General features: G+C 47.0%; 1 protein-coding gene across 3 annotated transcripts in view; it reads left to right on the top strand.

Moving 5' to 3' along the window:
* The window catches only part of BDP1 (BDP1 general transcription factor IIIB subunit), a 1449812-nt gene that overhangs the window by 276710 nt on the left and 1158460 nt on the right, over positions 1 to 14642 (top strand). For all 3 annotated transcript variants that reach the window (XM_078675286.1, XM_078675285.1, XM_078675287.1), the window contains one exon: positions 9162 to 9345. In XM_078675286.1, coding sequence (XP_078531412.1) covers positions 9162 to 9345 — 184 coding nt within the window. The remainder of the gene's footprint in view (positions 1 to 9161; positions 9346 to 14642) is intronic.

Below are 14642 nucleotides of genomic sequence, written 5' to 3'. Positions count from 1 at the left end.
TACGTCAGCGAAAGCTCAGTCGGCGAATCCTGCCCGGTCGACGAAGGAGGTTCCGTCGACAAAGAAACAGGTACCTTCTACGCCATCGACCTGTCCCGTCGACGAAGATCTTTAGTCCGTCGACAAACTTACCATCGACGTCGAGCCCGTCCATGATCCCCCCGTCGACGATGATTCCGTCGACGATGATTCCATCGACGGCGATTCCGTCGATAGTGATAACGAAGAGCCTTTTGACGACCACTCCTTCGACTGAGATCCCGTCGACGACCATACCGTCTACTATGCTTCTTCCAGCTACAACTAAGGCTTTAGTTGCAGCTCCAACTTGTTCAACTCCTGTTCCATCTAGGAGTATTCAACAGAAGACATATCAAAGACATGAATATTGTACTATTTCACCTCTTACTCCGTCGCATCTCTTAGAGACTTATGCGTAAGAAGAGGATGACGATTCCGAAGATGAGGATGATGAAGGGCCATTTGGAATAGCTCATCGTCCTTCAGAGCTGCATATAAAGTGCCAAGAAGATGAGGATGAGGAAGATGATTACACTACAGTGATCATTATTATCAGGAGGACATTGTGGTTCTACACCATAAGGTGTATCACAGACAAATACATCAGTCTGACACCAGCCATCTGCCTCCTAATTTGATCCAGGATTTACAAGCCATGCTAGCAGATTATAGACAACGATTTCCACCGCAGCAGGTGATCCCACCACCTCCTCCTGTGGCAGGTCCGGATCCTCTACTTATACCTGAGGCTTCACTACCGATACCTCCGGCTACAGAACCTTCTGAGGGACATCAACCTTCACAACCCACTCAGGTTCTAGACACATCCTCTGATGAGGAGCATGAAAAAGGGGAATTACCCGAAAATCCTCATGTGGATCCATGGGATTCCTATATTATTCCTATGCCTTCGCCACCATTCCCCAGCCATCCGACTCGCCGCCTGAAGATATAGGGGGTTTTCACAATCTCATGCAGAGGGCGGCTGCCAGATTTCAACTTCCTGTTACTGTGGAAACCACAGAATGCTTCCTCCAATATTTTAAAGAAGAATCTAGAAAGGTCACCAGAGCCATACCCATAATTGACTAAATATGGAATGAAGGCGTCAAGATTATGAAAAACCCTGCATCCGTGCCTGCGGTGCTTCCAAGGATAGATAAAAAATACCGGGCCCCAGCGAATAGCCCGTCTTGTCTAATTGGTCATCCTTGGCCAGATTCGTTCATCTCCCAGGCTGCCCAACAAAGGTCTAAAAATCCGGCAACACCTATCACTACACCACCAGATAAAGAAGGACGTCGACTGGACCTCATTGGGAAAAAGTTCTCAACTATGGCAGCTGCTTCCAGTAGGGCTGCTAACTACCTAGCCATCATAGGGCGTTATGACCGCCAAATGTGGTCAGATATGGCTGGATTGATTGACCTCATTCCTGAAGAAAAACGGCAGGAAGCTCGAAAAATCTTGTTAGAGGGTGAGCGTGCTGCATCAGAAACGACTGACTGCTCCTGGACATTCTAATAACAAACTTTAGACAGCTAGCTGGAGCTGCAGTTCTCAGGCGCCAGGGTTGGCTCAAAGCCACCACCTTCAGACCAGAAGTCCAGACGAAGATATTAGACATGGCTTACGATGGCGAATCGTTGTTTGGCAAGCACATCGATGAGGCCCTCCAAGCAATTAAAACCGATGCCGACACGGCAAGATCTTTAGGTTCCCTACAATATAAACGTGGAACATTCAGAGGCACTAAGGGCCGTGGTTATTCCTCTAGAGGAGGTTATCCGCAGCATAACAGGCAGTACCAGCCCCACTATAGGCAGAATTATCAATCATCATATCCCCAATCCAATACCGCTGATTTCTCTCACCAGGGAGGTCAAAAGCGATCCCAGAACCAAGGGCGAGACTCTAGCAGGAAGCAGTGATCTCAGCAGGGCGCCATTCTCCCCTTCCTGTGGGCGCGAAGATTTCAACATTTGTAGACAGATGGCGAGAAATCACCTCTGATTAGTGGGTTCTGGACCTAGTGAAAAACGGACATGCCCTAGAATTTGTCACCAAACCGCCTACCACTCCGCCCAGGAGACTCCCTCCCCCTCGTCTTCACTTATTGTTCAAAGACGCTTGTCTAATGCTCCTCAAGAACACCATAGAAGAGGTTCCAATACATCCGAGAAGGGAAGGTTTCTATTCTCGTTTTTTCCAAATCAAAAAGAAATCAGGGGAATGGCGACCAATCCTGGATCTTCGCAACCTGAACAGATTCCTAAAAAAAACAAGGATTTCATATGGTCACTCTCTCAGAAATTTTAGGTTGCCTAAACAAGGGAGATTTTCTGGCTACTCTGGACATAGAAGACGCTTACTTCCACATCCCAATTCACCCCAAACATCGCAAGTATCTCCGCTTCACTGTGGGTGGCCCCACTTTAAGTTCAAAGTCCTCGCTTTTGGCCTGAAATCTGCTCCAAGGATCTTCACAAAATGCCTCGCTCATGTGGGGGCAGCATTGCGATCTTGAGGAATTACAGTATTCCCGTACTTGGACGATTGGCTAATCAAAGGTCCTTCGAAGCAATCGGTCAAGACTTCCATTGCAACGTGTCGACATCTCTTCCAGTCTCTGTGACTGACTGTGAACAAAAGCAAATCCCAGTTACGTCCGATGCAAATTCTTCCTTTCGTTGGGGCTTGTCTGGACACAATCCAGTGCAAAGCATTCTTGTCACAAGAAACTTCATCTTCAGAAGCTAGCACTTCGAATATCAGAAAGAAAGTCAGTTTCCGTCTGCATGTTCGCCTCAATCCTGGGGATGTGCTCTTCGGCCATAAATCTCGTCCATTTGGCAAGACTCAAAATGAGGCCTCTACAGGAAGAACTGCACCTTCAGTGGCAGCAAACTGTGGGTTACTTCAGCGACATCATCAAGGTCACACCAACGCATGGTAAACGCTCTCTACTGGTGGTCACAGAGAGTCAACTTGGCAAAAGGTCTCATGTTCCTGCAAGAGGTTCCGGATTTTGTTCTGACCACAGATGCCTCCATGAAAGGATGGGGAGGTCATCTTCAAGATTTTCAGATACAAGGCAAATGGTCTCACCAGTACAAACAACAACACATCAACAGTCTAGAACTGCGAGCATTTTTTCTATCCCTGCAAGCTTTCCTTCCAAGGATCGCCGGCTCATCAGTGCTGGTTCGGAGAGACAATACCATTAGCATGTTTTATGTGAAGAAGCAAGGAGGAACCAGATCGGCAACTCTGTCAAGCCAGGCTCAGGAGTTGTGGGAATGGCTAACATTACTCAACATAACACTCAAGGCGGAGCATGTCAGAGGACTCAACAACACCCTGGCGGACACACTCAGCAGGTTCCTATCAGACTGTCATAAGTTAGAACTAGAGCACACTCAAGTGCGCAGGATATTCCAGACTTGGGGCAAACCGCCGTTGGACTTGTTCGCAACGAACACAACAAGAAATGCCGATATTACGCCAGCAGATATCCGAAACAGGGGTCAAGAGGGAATGCCCTGTCCATGCGATGGTCAGGGATTTGTGCCTACGCTTTTCCCCCAATACCTCTAATCCCGAGAGTGTTACGCAAAATGAAATCGGAAAGCTGCCGTCTAATCCTGATTGCACCCCGATGGCCAAGTTCGTACTGGTTTCAAGAGCTTCTATTGCTGTCCCGGGTTCAGCCGATCCTTCTTCTTCCAACATCCACAATGCTCTCGAAGAACAACGGACAGGTGGTTCACCCAGATCCTCAGTTTTTAAATTTACACGCATGGCTCCTGATTTCCTAGAGTTCAAGGACCTCGACATACCTCAGGATTGTCGCGACATCTTAGCCAAATCACGAGCTCAAAGCACAATTAAGACTTATCTTCTTAAATGGAAGAGGTTTTGCTGTTGGTGTGAGAATAACAAGGTTCATCTGACAGATCAGGGCTCGACGAATCATAAAAAATGCTCTAGACCTGCAGGTCTAGTAAACTACAAAATCTCCTCGACCTAACTTAAATGAACTTGACCTCAAACTCTGAAAACTGAGCAAATGTGACAAGTTAACAAGATTTAAAATCATTTTTATTGTTCATTTACTTTGTGAGCAATAAAGATGCCTTTAAATCTTCCTATCTTGTCACATTTCCTCTGCTTTCAGAGGCAGAGGTCAAGTGTCAAGTTTGTATTCCTACTCGCCAGAAAGGGCGAGTAGGACCTAAAAATAGCTCGTCCTTAATCAATCTCACTCGCAAATGCGAGCGGTCGAGTGAATTTGTCGAGCCCTGCAGATGCTCCCGTGGAACAAATTCTTCCCTATCTACTGCATTTAGCGAGATCCGGACTCACTTTCTCATCGGTTAAAGTCCATTTAGCTGCACCATCCAGATTCAGAAAAAGTGCTGCACGGCCTTCCTTGTGTTCATCTTCATTAATTAATCAATTCATGAGAGGTCTTTTCCGGGCATTTCCTCCGGTACGTCCCCCTCCTCCGGAATGGGAGCTGAACACAGTCGTCACACAGTTGATGAATCCTCCATTTGAGCCCATCCACAAGGCAGAGCTCAAATTTCTCATATGGAAAGTCGCTTTACTTCTAGCTATAACATCTGCCAGAAGAGTAAGTGAAATTCAGGCCTTTACAATAAAGGAACCATTTTTACATTTCTCTCAGGGCTATGTGACCCCAAGAACTAATCCTACATTTATACTGGATAACTGTAGTTACAGGTAAGTAACTTGTTTTCTTCCTCTACCTTGGAGTTTGTGACAGTTGGCTCTGGATCAACTCAGATATGTTTCACAAGCTTATGGAGCAGTGTCTTGGAGATTCACCACAATTCAACGTTGAAGATTTTTGTGCATTCCTGTTGAATGCAACACGGATGCATTCAGAATCGGACCTCATGCTGCTAGGTTCTTTGACATTAAAAAGTGTATCATTGTCTGTATGGACACTGCTACAAAGACCATAACCAGCAAATTGTCCAGCGTTTCAAGAGAACAATGTACTCAACCGTTAGTGCTTGTTTGTGCATCATCAGCTCAAATAATTTACAAAAGTAGATATGGCTAAACAAAACATCCCCTCATATGTCCTTTCTGTATGCTTTGGTGCAGTTCCTCCAGTGTCCAGCTGCCATATAAGCAGAGACATAAACAATTTGGAACTTATTCCACGTCAAAAGTCAAGCATCTCAATTTACAATAGGTACCAACAGTTCTTTATTCCATCATGATTTTAAAATAGCCAACTTGTTTCAGGGCTAATATGTTACAAGTGTGGCACCTCTCAATACTTAGTACCATTCTTCTTTGTACTGACACACGTTCTCCTTCTGAGTTCAACACACCACTTGGATATGCAGAATTACAGATAAGAGGGGTGGTGATCTCACCCATGACCTTTTCCCACAGCACAATTGTATGATCATATAATTACGGTGGATGCTATAATGAAGAACCTGTGTCTACAATAATTTGTTCCAGTAGTTTTTCTGGAGTCTCATACTGCCTGACTGGTAAAATTCATCCTCTGATGGCTTATAGCCGGTTTTCACTTTTCCAGTAAGCCATGTTTGAGCTATTGCAGACTGTCAAGAAGGGGGTGGGGTTGAGAGGAAGTCTCCGTTCCATCTTCCCTTGATCCATGTCTCTGTCATAACTCCAGGTTTCATTTTGTTGTTTTCTTGGGAGGGAGTAGTACTGGCACCAGTGTGGGACTATTTGCATCAGTAGTGTTCTTCGGTACCTCTCAGAGACCCCATCCTTGGTCCCTTGGTGCACAGGGAGGTGAGAGAAAACTGGGACCAAGGATTATCGTGTACGATGTTAGTGAGTGCCACTGGTATTTTCAATAGTTATCCAGGGTGCCCTGTCGCAGTGCCCTGTGCTTTCCATGACTTTTATGTCTACGGGAGAAAGAAGGAGGCATGATAACAGAGTGCAGCTCAGCCCAGCGTCTTACCATCTGCTTCGTTGTCCAGATTCCAATGTGCCTGTTAGTCTGGTCCGGATACCCCCAGAGCCAGGATCCCCTCTTTGCCCTCCACCTCTTCCAGCCCACCTAACTTTTATATATGGTGTAGTGTGGTGTAGCCTTTCCAGGCTGCAGCCCCAAGCTCTTATGCCTATGCCTCCTCTCCCTCCAGGTCCAAAAACCGCTGATTAAAACATGGCCCTTCCAAAGTGGCTAAGGATAATCGGGTATGGCCCCTGTGGCAGCTCAGTAAGTGACAAGTGACATCTCTTCTGGGAGCACCCCTCCTCTGGTCAGGCTAGTGCTCCTGCTGCCTCCAATGCAAGCTTGACATATCTGATGCCAGCTCAGCAACTGTGCAAGCCTTGTCAATCTGCTTTTTTCAAACTGGCTCCTCTCATGTCCTTCGCTGATTCTGTAATGTGCCTGAGTTAGTTGCAATCCTTACCTTGGACCTGGTGTGTGAAGCTGCACTTTGGCTTGTTTCCTATTACAGGCAATGGTAACTGAGGCAAAGTGCAGCCACTGGTGCTCTTCCTTTAGGGTGCACTGAGGTCGTACAGTTGGAGCTACTGGCTCCTAGGATGTAGATTACCTGATGGACGAGTAGGCTCAGTCGGGGACTCACGTTCGGATGACCGGCTCTATCGGCAGTAGGCCATGCCTCCGAGGATCTTTGCTCCTACGCTGGTCCCTCCCTCATCGATACCAATAATGGTACCAGTGCCACCAGCAGAGGATCTGGTGATGGTTCTAATGCCTGACCCCAAACTGATTTCAGCATGATCTATATCTAAATTCTGAATCTAAATCTAAATCCGGTATTTGTAAAGTGCATACTGCTCACCCCTAAGGGTATCAAGGCGCTGGGGGCTGCCTGGGAGATTAGGTGAACTATTTCCTAGAGTCACATGGTACTGAGCTGCCGCAGGCGCCGGGGATCTAACCGTGAGCACTGTACTCCGGAATCAGCTGTCCTGAATGCTGCGCCACACCTCTCCTGTGATGTCGACCGATGTTGCACTACGGAATTACTAAAACACAATTGGTTTCTATACAACCTCACTCTGATCCAATGCCTCTATTTACTAGGGCGGATGTATCATGAGAGACTTCAGTATCTTTTTGGCTCTGATTCTGGCCAAAGCGTTCCACCAGCCAGAGATGATGGACCTGGATATGGGAATGATTTACCCCTCATTATAATGATTGTAGTTTCTTCATGGATTTTTTTAAGAGGCCAGTAGACTTGATACTTCCCATGATACAGGGTTGAACTGACATTCAACCTCCAATGGAAGAGAGTCCATCATTTGCTGTGGTAATCCAATGAGCAGCTGTGTTCTTGGATCTACAACTGCATTTTATTGAGGTTAATACAAATGTTCTTGCAGACGTCTTACAGCCTGAGCCAGCCTCATCTTCAAGACTTCAGCCAGCAAAGTAAACCTCAGTTAATTTCCCACAACTCCTCCAGAAAACGAGTCTAAGTGGATTGACGCTTTTGGAAAATTAATGTTCTCTTTGCCTAGCACTGAGATCGGTCAATGCAGTCTGCTTATTAGGCTGATCTATGCATGCCCCCTCAAACATGGCGAGCAAGATATTGGTCGCGGAAGACGTTAGGGTCACACTGATTGAAAGCATTCAGGACAAGCAAAATTAAGCCAAATCTGTGTTTCATGCTGGCTTTGAAGCTGATGATTTTCTGGGAAGGGCGAGTTGCACAAGCATGATGCTCTGCTATCATGCATACATGCTCTCCATTCGATTTACTGGGATGTACACACCTCTCTCATTGATATGTCTTTCGATAGCTAACGTCTGCTAAGTGAAAGATACATTTCTGCCTTGGAATGTTTTAAAGAAGTTAAAGCCCCAGCCTGCTCCCTGGATCTTTTAAGCTGTGCCCAAGTTTCCTTACCAGTTTAGGAAATTCTGAGGCTATTTTATGGGAGGTGAGTGAGGTGGTGGAGGGCGGTTGGCATACAATCAACGTCCATCTCCCCAGCCGCTGCTGTAATCAACCCAGGACTTTTGAGGCAGAGGGACATGGATCTGGCAGGCAATGCACAGGCCTGCAACTTCTTTATTTCTCCCATTCGCCTTCCTCTGAACCAACAGCCACCAAGCAGCTTTAGCTTGCCATTAATGCCACAAACCCACCCTGTGGGTAGTAGGATACAGCTTTTCCTCCCAGGGTCCGCCATGTCCGAGAGATAGACCCTTCAAATCGTTCATCATGGCTATGCCCTACCCTATCTTTCTGCTGTGCCAATTCTTTTCTCACATTAAAGCAAATCTCAGGGGAACACCTGTCCATTCTGTTGCAAAAGGTACACGTTTTACTCTACAAAGAAGTTATTGAAAGGGTTTTGGACTCTAATGGCTATTTATTTGTACCGAAGAAGGGTGGGGCCTTGCAGCCCATTGTAGATCTTTGACCTCCTGACTGTCTTTCTATGGAAGAACAAATCCAGAATGCTCACGCTGTCCCAGATCCCATCTGACCTGCGCCTGAGCTACTGGCTGGTGCTATTCGACCAGCAGGATGCATATTGTTATATACCAATTCTACAGTCCCATAGGTGTTACTGGCTGTTTAGTTCAGGCCAGGCGCACATTCAGTTTTTGTCCTTCGGCCTCACCAGTGTTCCTTGGGTGTTCACAAGTGAAAGCAGTGCTCGTTGCCCATCTTCAGAGGCCAGGTCAGACATGTCCATCATCGGGGAGAACTTAATGGCTGACTGTTGAATACTGGCTTTCCCCAGTTAGTCATAGACCACCTGCCATTCTGCTGGAGGAGATGTGAACACCTTACTCCAGAGCAGGCATTGTTTCTGACCTCAGAGAGCGGGGGCTCTCACATCCAGGGGGTCAGAAATATGCCTGTGGTGGCAGGCTAGTTGATATCAGTCAGCTAGAGCACACTAGAGGAGACTAGTAGGAGACTAGTAGACTTTCAGTAAACTAGTTCCATGCCTATTGTTTAAATTGGTTTATTAAGCACCCTGTCATTTTCTATGTGGGTACACATGAATGAAAGGTCTAAATGAAATATAACTAATCTGTAAACGTTTAAAAATTACATTCTTACAGTACCAGGGTGATAAACAATAATAGCTATCTAAAAATGTATTAACAGGCAAAATAAAAGCTTTGGAAGAATCTGGAGCTATTGTTGTGTATTCCACAAACCATAAGGGGAAATCTGACCAACCAGATTCCAGAAGATCAGAGGAGGAGGAGGATTTGCGGGGTGAAGGACCTCCAGAGTATCCTTTTCCAGCCAGTGAAGAAGCTGAAAAAGAGAATGACGACTTAAGCAGGTAATTTTTAATTGGTATTAATACAGCCACTTCTGGAGGCCTTCAGCAAATCGTGTATGTTGCTGAATGAGCATCCCATCCAAAATGTATGTCTGCTGCTGCCTTTTGTAGCCTTCTGCATAGTGTTGTGCATGTTGTGTTAGGATATATAATCAATGAGTTGTTTTTGATGCAATTTTCCATCTACTATATTTCCCCTGTTCACCTATTTGTAAACAGTGCTGCAATGTTAATAATGGCGTGTTATGAATGATTAACTACAATAACATCAACTTAAGGATATCCGCAGCTTAATCCTTATATAAAATTCAGCAACCTTTACAAACTTATGCATACTGTATCTGTCTTTTTATTTTTTACACAGAGTTTTATATAGAGCGAACTTGATCCGAAGGTATCGGGTATCAAAGCGCTTTACACTAGCACCAGCTGCGTTACATGAGGACACATTTTTGTTAGGCACGGGGAGATTAAGTGATTTGCCCAGAATCAAAGGATGTTCAGCGTCGTTGCTGAGACTTGAACTCGGTTCCCCAGATTCGAGGTTGACCACCATAGTCGTCAGGCCAACTCCTCTGCCCATGTTGTGCATTTAATGTACACAATTGCAGCATTAACCTTGTTTCTCTAGTCCAGCCAATTTGTCTGTTACTGTATTCGTGATAATTAACACTCATATCCATGGACCCATAATTATCTGAGGTCACTGTGACCCCTGCTTGTAGAGATAGTCATGTTATTTTCTATGTTTCTTTTGCTGTTTTAAATTGAACTACTTGAGACATACAACTTGTATCTCATCCAGTATGGTCTTTGCCTCAAAAGACTTGCAATGAAGCCATATTTAGGTCTTGTTTCTGCCTGTTTTGTTTGCCTTCCCAACCTGGATGGATGTCCTACATATCTGGATTCTTTGTCCCAAAGTCTCAACTAGGACATTTTATATGAGGACTAATATGTGGAGAGGGTTGGTGGCATAGTTATTCATGGTCGGGCTCCTGCAATTTAAGCGGGGCATAATTGGCTTTCATACATTAGGAAAACAAGATATGTTTGGAATGTTTGGATTAAGTCCATTCGTCTTGTACCCTGGCATATTATGCACCTAATGTCATTTTCCAACTTAGCTGTCTGTTAATTAGTGTTAATACATTGGTAAATAGTGCCACACAAACTGCAGACATTTTCTCCCATTTCTAACTGGATTTTCAAAATTATTTTTGCCTAATCATTTTTCTCTGGTTTTGGAAAGTCTGCTAACCAGATCACTACCCACTTTAAAATCAACCAAGAACATAAATAACTGTGGTAAGATCGTAAAGATTAACTGTTCTGTTGAAATCAACCTAGGCAATTGTTAAGGAATACCTGTTTCAAACACCGGAAAGAGTATGATCCTCACTCTAAAATGTAATGTCCAAATCACTTTGGTAACATACCATGACGTGTATTTGTAAAGCGCACTTTCACCCATAAAGGTATCTTGGTGCTGAATAACAGATACTTATTGTTACCCAACTCAGTGGGACTCGTTTTACCGACCTCAGAAAGATGAAAGGCTCAGTGGGCCTGCTGGGATTTGAACCTGTGACCATGAGGTCGAACACAGGCCCCTACAGTGGACCATTGGTCCAATAAGCCACCAGACCCGGCCTCCAACATTTCCCAGGAAACTCATTCTTATTCAAATATGCTGCTTTCTTGGGTTTGGATTCAACACCCTTTAACCATGTTTTCCACTGTTCTGCTGATAGCCCATTAATTCTGAAGCATACATTTCCCATTGATTGGTCACCTTATGACTATCCCTCAGATGCTAGATTGGTACAGAGACCTTTCCCCCAGTCATAGCGCTTCAGCTTCGCCACATTGTGCCACGTGGCTTCAGCCCCAGTTCTGCACACTGGATGTGATGACACTGGGGTGCATTAGTTGCTTCATCATTGAAATTCTTCAACATTTTTCACAGTTACTGGGTCAAAAGTCTCCTCCAAACCTAGGGTGCATGGTGTGGTGGCAAAACAAGACATTTCTCAGAGGTGGGGTTCTGGGACTCCCCCATGCATCAAAATTGGGAGATAAGTATGGCACATTGCAGACTTATGGAGCGGGAAGATTAAAAGGGGCAGGGGTGTGGAATCTATTAAAACATCTACTTGTCCATGGGGCAGGTTGCTTCATAAATCTACTTGTCCTGTAACAAAATCCACTTGTCCCTTTGGTACCATGTGGTGCAGGGACAAATTATGGCAGCAATCTCATTATATAAGAGCTCTTATATAGCCTCTCTGATTATGCCAGGGCTCATACCATAGTAGTGTTTGAATACTAGCAATCCCTTTATGTTGCCACATTTCTGCAGATCTACATACTGGGCATGATGGTAGTGATCAGCAATAGTTCCAGGGTTGGAATGCCCTTTTGAGTCAGTGCAAACCTACTAACTTGCATGTTTTAAAGGTTTTCAACAACTCTTCTCTAATCTTTTCCCATACTGAGAAATGTTGGAAGCTTACTCCTGACAATGGCAGACGTAAACCTTCTTCCAGAGTTGGGAAAAAAGTGGTTGAGGGGAAAATGAACTTGCAAACACTCAGCTTTTCGCATGAGCAAATCTACACATGCAAATTTGCTCATGATAAACTGCAGTTCACAAATATTTTGTAGGAGTACAATTTCTTGCCCTACTTCTGTAAATTCTTGTAAATTCACGAAAGCCATACAGCCGCACTTAATGCAAGGGACAAATACCAAGGGTGCACTTTTGAGACTTTCTTTAATAATAGGGCCCCTAATTTGGTCTGGCGTTAACCACAACCTTTTGTGTTTATTAAAATTATCTCTCCCTCTCTCTGTATCGGCTGGCTTCACTGTGAGTGACAGCATTAAGCTCTTTAACAAGGAGCATATTGGCACACAAAGTAATTTTGTTCAGTGACAGTAACTAATGTGGCAGTGTGTGCTTTTGAGACCAATTTTTTATTTTATTTTGCTTTTGCCAATGTTTTTTATAATGGTGAGGGCCCGGCAGCTCTCACATCAATGAGATTTTACAAAAACTATGCCAAAACAAGTCACGTATTGGCAAAACTAAAAAGCTGACCACTAATTTCAGACCACCTGGCTTTGCCAATGCTTGTTTATTTTTGTTTCCCATAATGTTATTGAAACTGGTTAGACTGATATTCAAAAATGAATATTTCTGCGAAATACTAGCATGCATATACACATTTTACTTAATGATGCAGCAAAGAAATGGTACCTGAAATTTCACAGTAGTTTAGCAGAATGTTTTTTTTCCTACTTTCATGTTTTTTAGGAACATTTTATATTGAAAGCAAAGAGTCATTAATATCAGAAAGAAACAGGTTAGTATTAGATTCCTTACCTTAGAATATCCCCAGGCGTCAGTCTGGATCCGGAAACTTTTGCGTAGCAGTACCCCTGCGCGTCGGTAGGCGTCGTCTGCAGGCGTCCCCTGCGGCTCCGCGTCCGTCGTCGGCGTCGTGTGCCGTGATGACGTTGCTGGAGTATATAGACGCCGCCTCCGCGCGCTGACGTCAGTTCTTCTTTTTTCCGCGCCAGTTAGCGCAGATCCGAAGAGCAGTACTCCGGTCTTTTGACCAAAGTTTTTTGATTACTATCTCACTCTTAAGGTGCCGGTAGGATGCCCGGTTTTAAGAATTGTGACGGGTGTGACCGCACGATGTTGGTCACGGACCACCACCGACTCTGCCTCCGGTGCCTGGGCGCGGACCACGACGTGGACTCCTGCGTCGACTGCCGGGCCTTGACGAGTAAGGCTAGGCGGGAGCGGTCCCGCAAGCTACTCGAGCTCCGGGTGTCGGACCCGCGTCGAGAGCGGTCCCGGTCCGACCGGAGGTCGAGGGAGCGGTCGAGGGAACGGTCGCGGAGCCACCACGAGCGCTCCGGAAGTCGTCACCATTCCTCTGGTTCCTCAGGTAAGAGACACAAGAAGTCGGGGCGTCGTCATCGTACCCCCGACTCCCCCCGACGCGGCCGGGGGTTCGCGTGGGTCGCCGGCGCTGCCTGCTCCATACCCGACGGTCCCTGGGCAAGGCGCGTCGCGCGAGGAGGTAGAGGAGTTCCTCAAGGCCATGAGGGCACTATCTCCTCCGACGGGGCCTACGGCGCCTGCGGGCCCGGTGGTCCCGTCCGGGGGCCCGAGCGGTTCGGGTGCTCCTGCCCCGGCGCCGTCAGGTGCTCCGGCCCCGACGCCGCCGGCGGCTCCGGCCCCGGCGCCGCTGGGCCCTTCAGGGTCGACGCCGGCTGGTCCGCCGGCCTCTCCGGCGCCGATTCCATCGGGGCAACCCATGGTGCCGCCTCCGTCGGGACTCCGACGCCGGCCCCATTCCCTCTCCTACTCCGGACGCGGAGTCGGACCGGCGTCGCCCGACGCCGAGTCCGGCGCCGATGGGGCCCATTGACCCCGAGGAGCCGGTCTACATCATTGACTCTGAATATGGTGAGGATGCAGATTATGGAGAGGGTTGGGAGGGGTCTGAGGACCCTCTGTCACGCGAGTGTCAGTACGACGTGGACTGGACAGGTGACTTGGGTGACGCCAGTGGTCTGGACAACTCTCCTAACCCTGGCTTTGTCTCGCCTCCTACTGTGGCTTCGGAGGCTGGGGCTGCTTATTCAGTGGTGTTGATGAGGGCTGCCAAGGCTTTACACCTTGAGCTCCCCGTCGCGGTCGTGAGGCCTAACATCCTCACTGAGGTCTTCAAACCGCAGTCATGCCCGCAGGAGCCACTGCTGCCGTTCAATGAAGCCTTGACAGACGTTCTTTTGGGCACGTAGTCCAGGCCCGCTTCAGGTTCGCCTGTTGATAGGAACGTGGCCAGACGCCACCGTCCGTGTCCGGACGACCCCAAGTTCCTGTCCACCCATCCCACCCCTGAGAGTCTGGTGATCCAGGCCTCTACTTCCCAGACCGCATTCCCATCGGCCCGCCCGACCGGGAATCAAAGAGGTATGACCAGTATGGGAAGAAGGTCTTCTCGTCCCTGAGTTTGGGGCTGCGGTCTTGCAACACCTTGTGCCTCTTGGGCCGCTACACCCACTCTCTGTGGGATACGGTCGCGGAGTGTCTGCCAGAATGCCCGCCGGAGGTACGGGCGAAGCTCGGCAAGGCTATGATTGAAGGCCGAGACGCGGCACGATATTCCATCAGGTGTGGTCTTGATACGACCGACTCGCTGGGCAGAGCGATGTCCACGACGGTGGCGATTCGTCGCCACGCCTGGCTGAGATCCGCCAACTTTTCGGCGGAT

Source organism: Lissotriton helveticus, chromosome 2_1, assembly GCF_964261635.1.
Source record: "Lissotriton helveticus chromosome 2_1, aLisHel1.1, whole genome shotgun sequence".
Classification (NCBI taxonomy): Eukaryota; Metazoa; Chordata; class Amphibia; order Caudata; family Salamandridae; genus Lissotriton; species Lissotriton helveticus.
Note: the sequence above shows the minus strand (reverse complement) of the source record. Positions and strands in the feature narration are given on the sequence as shown.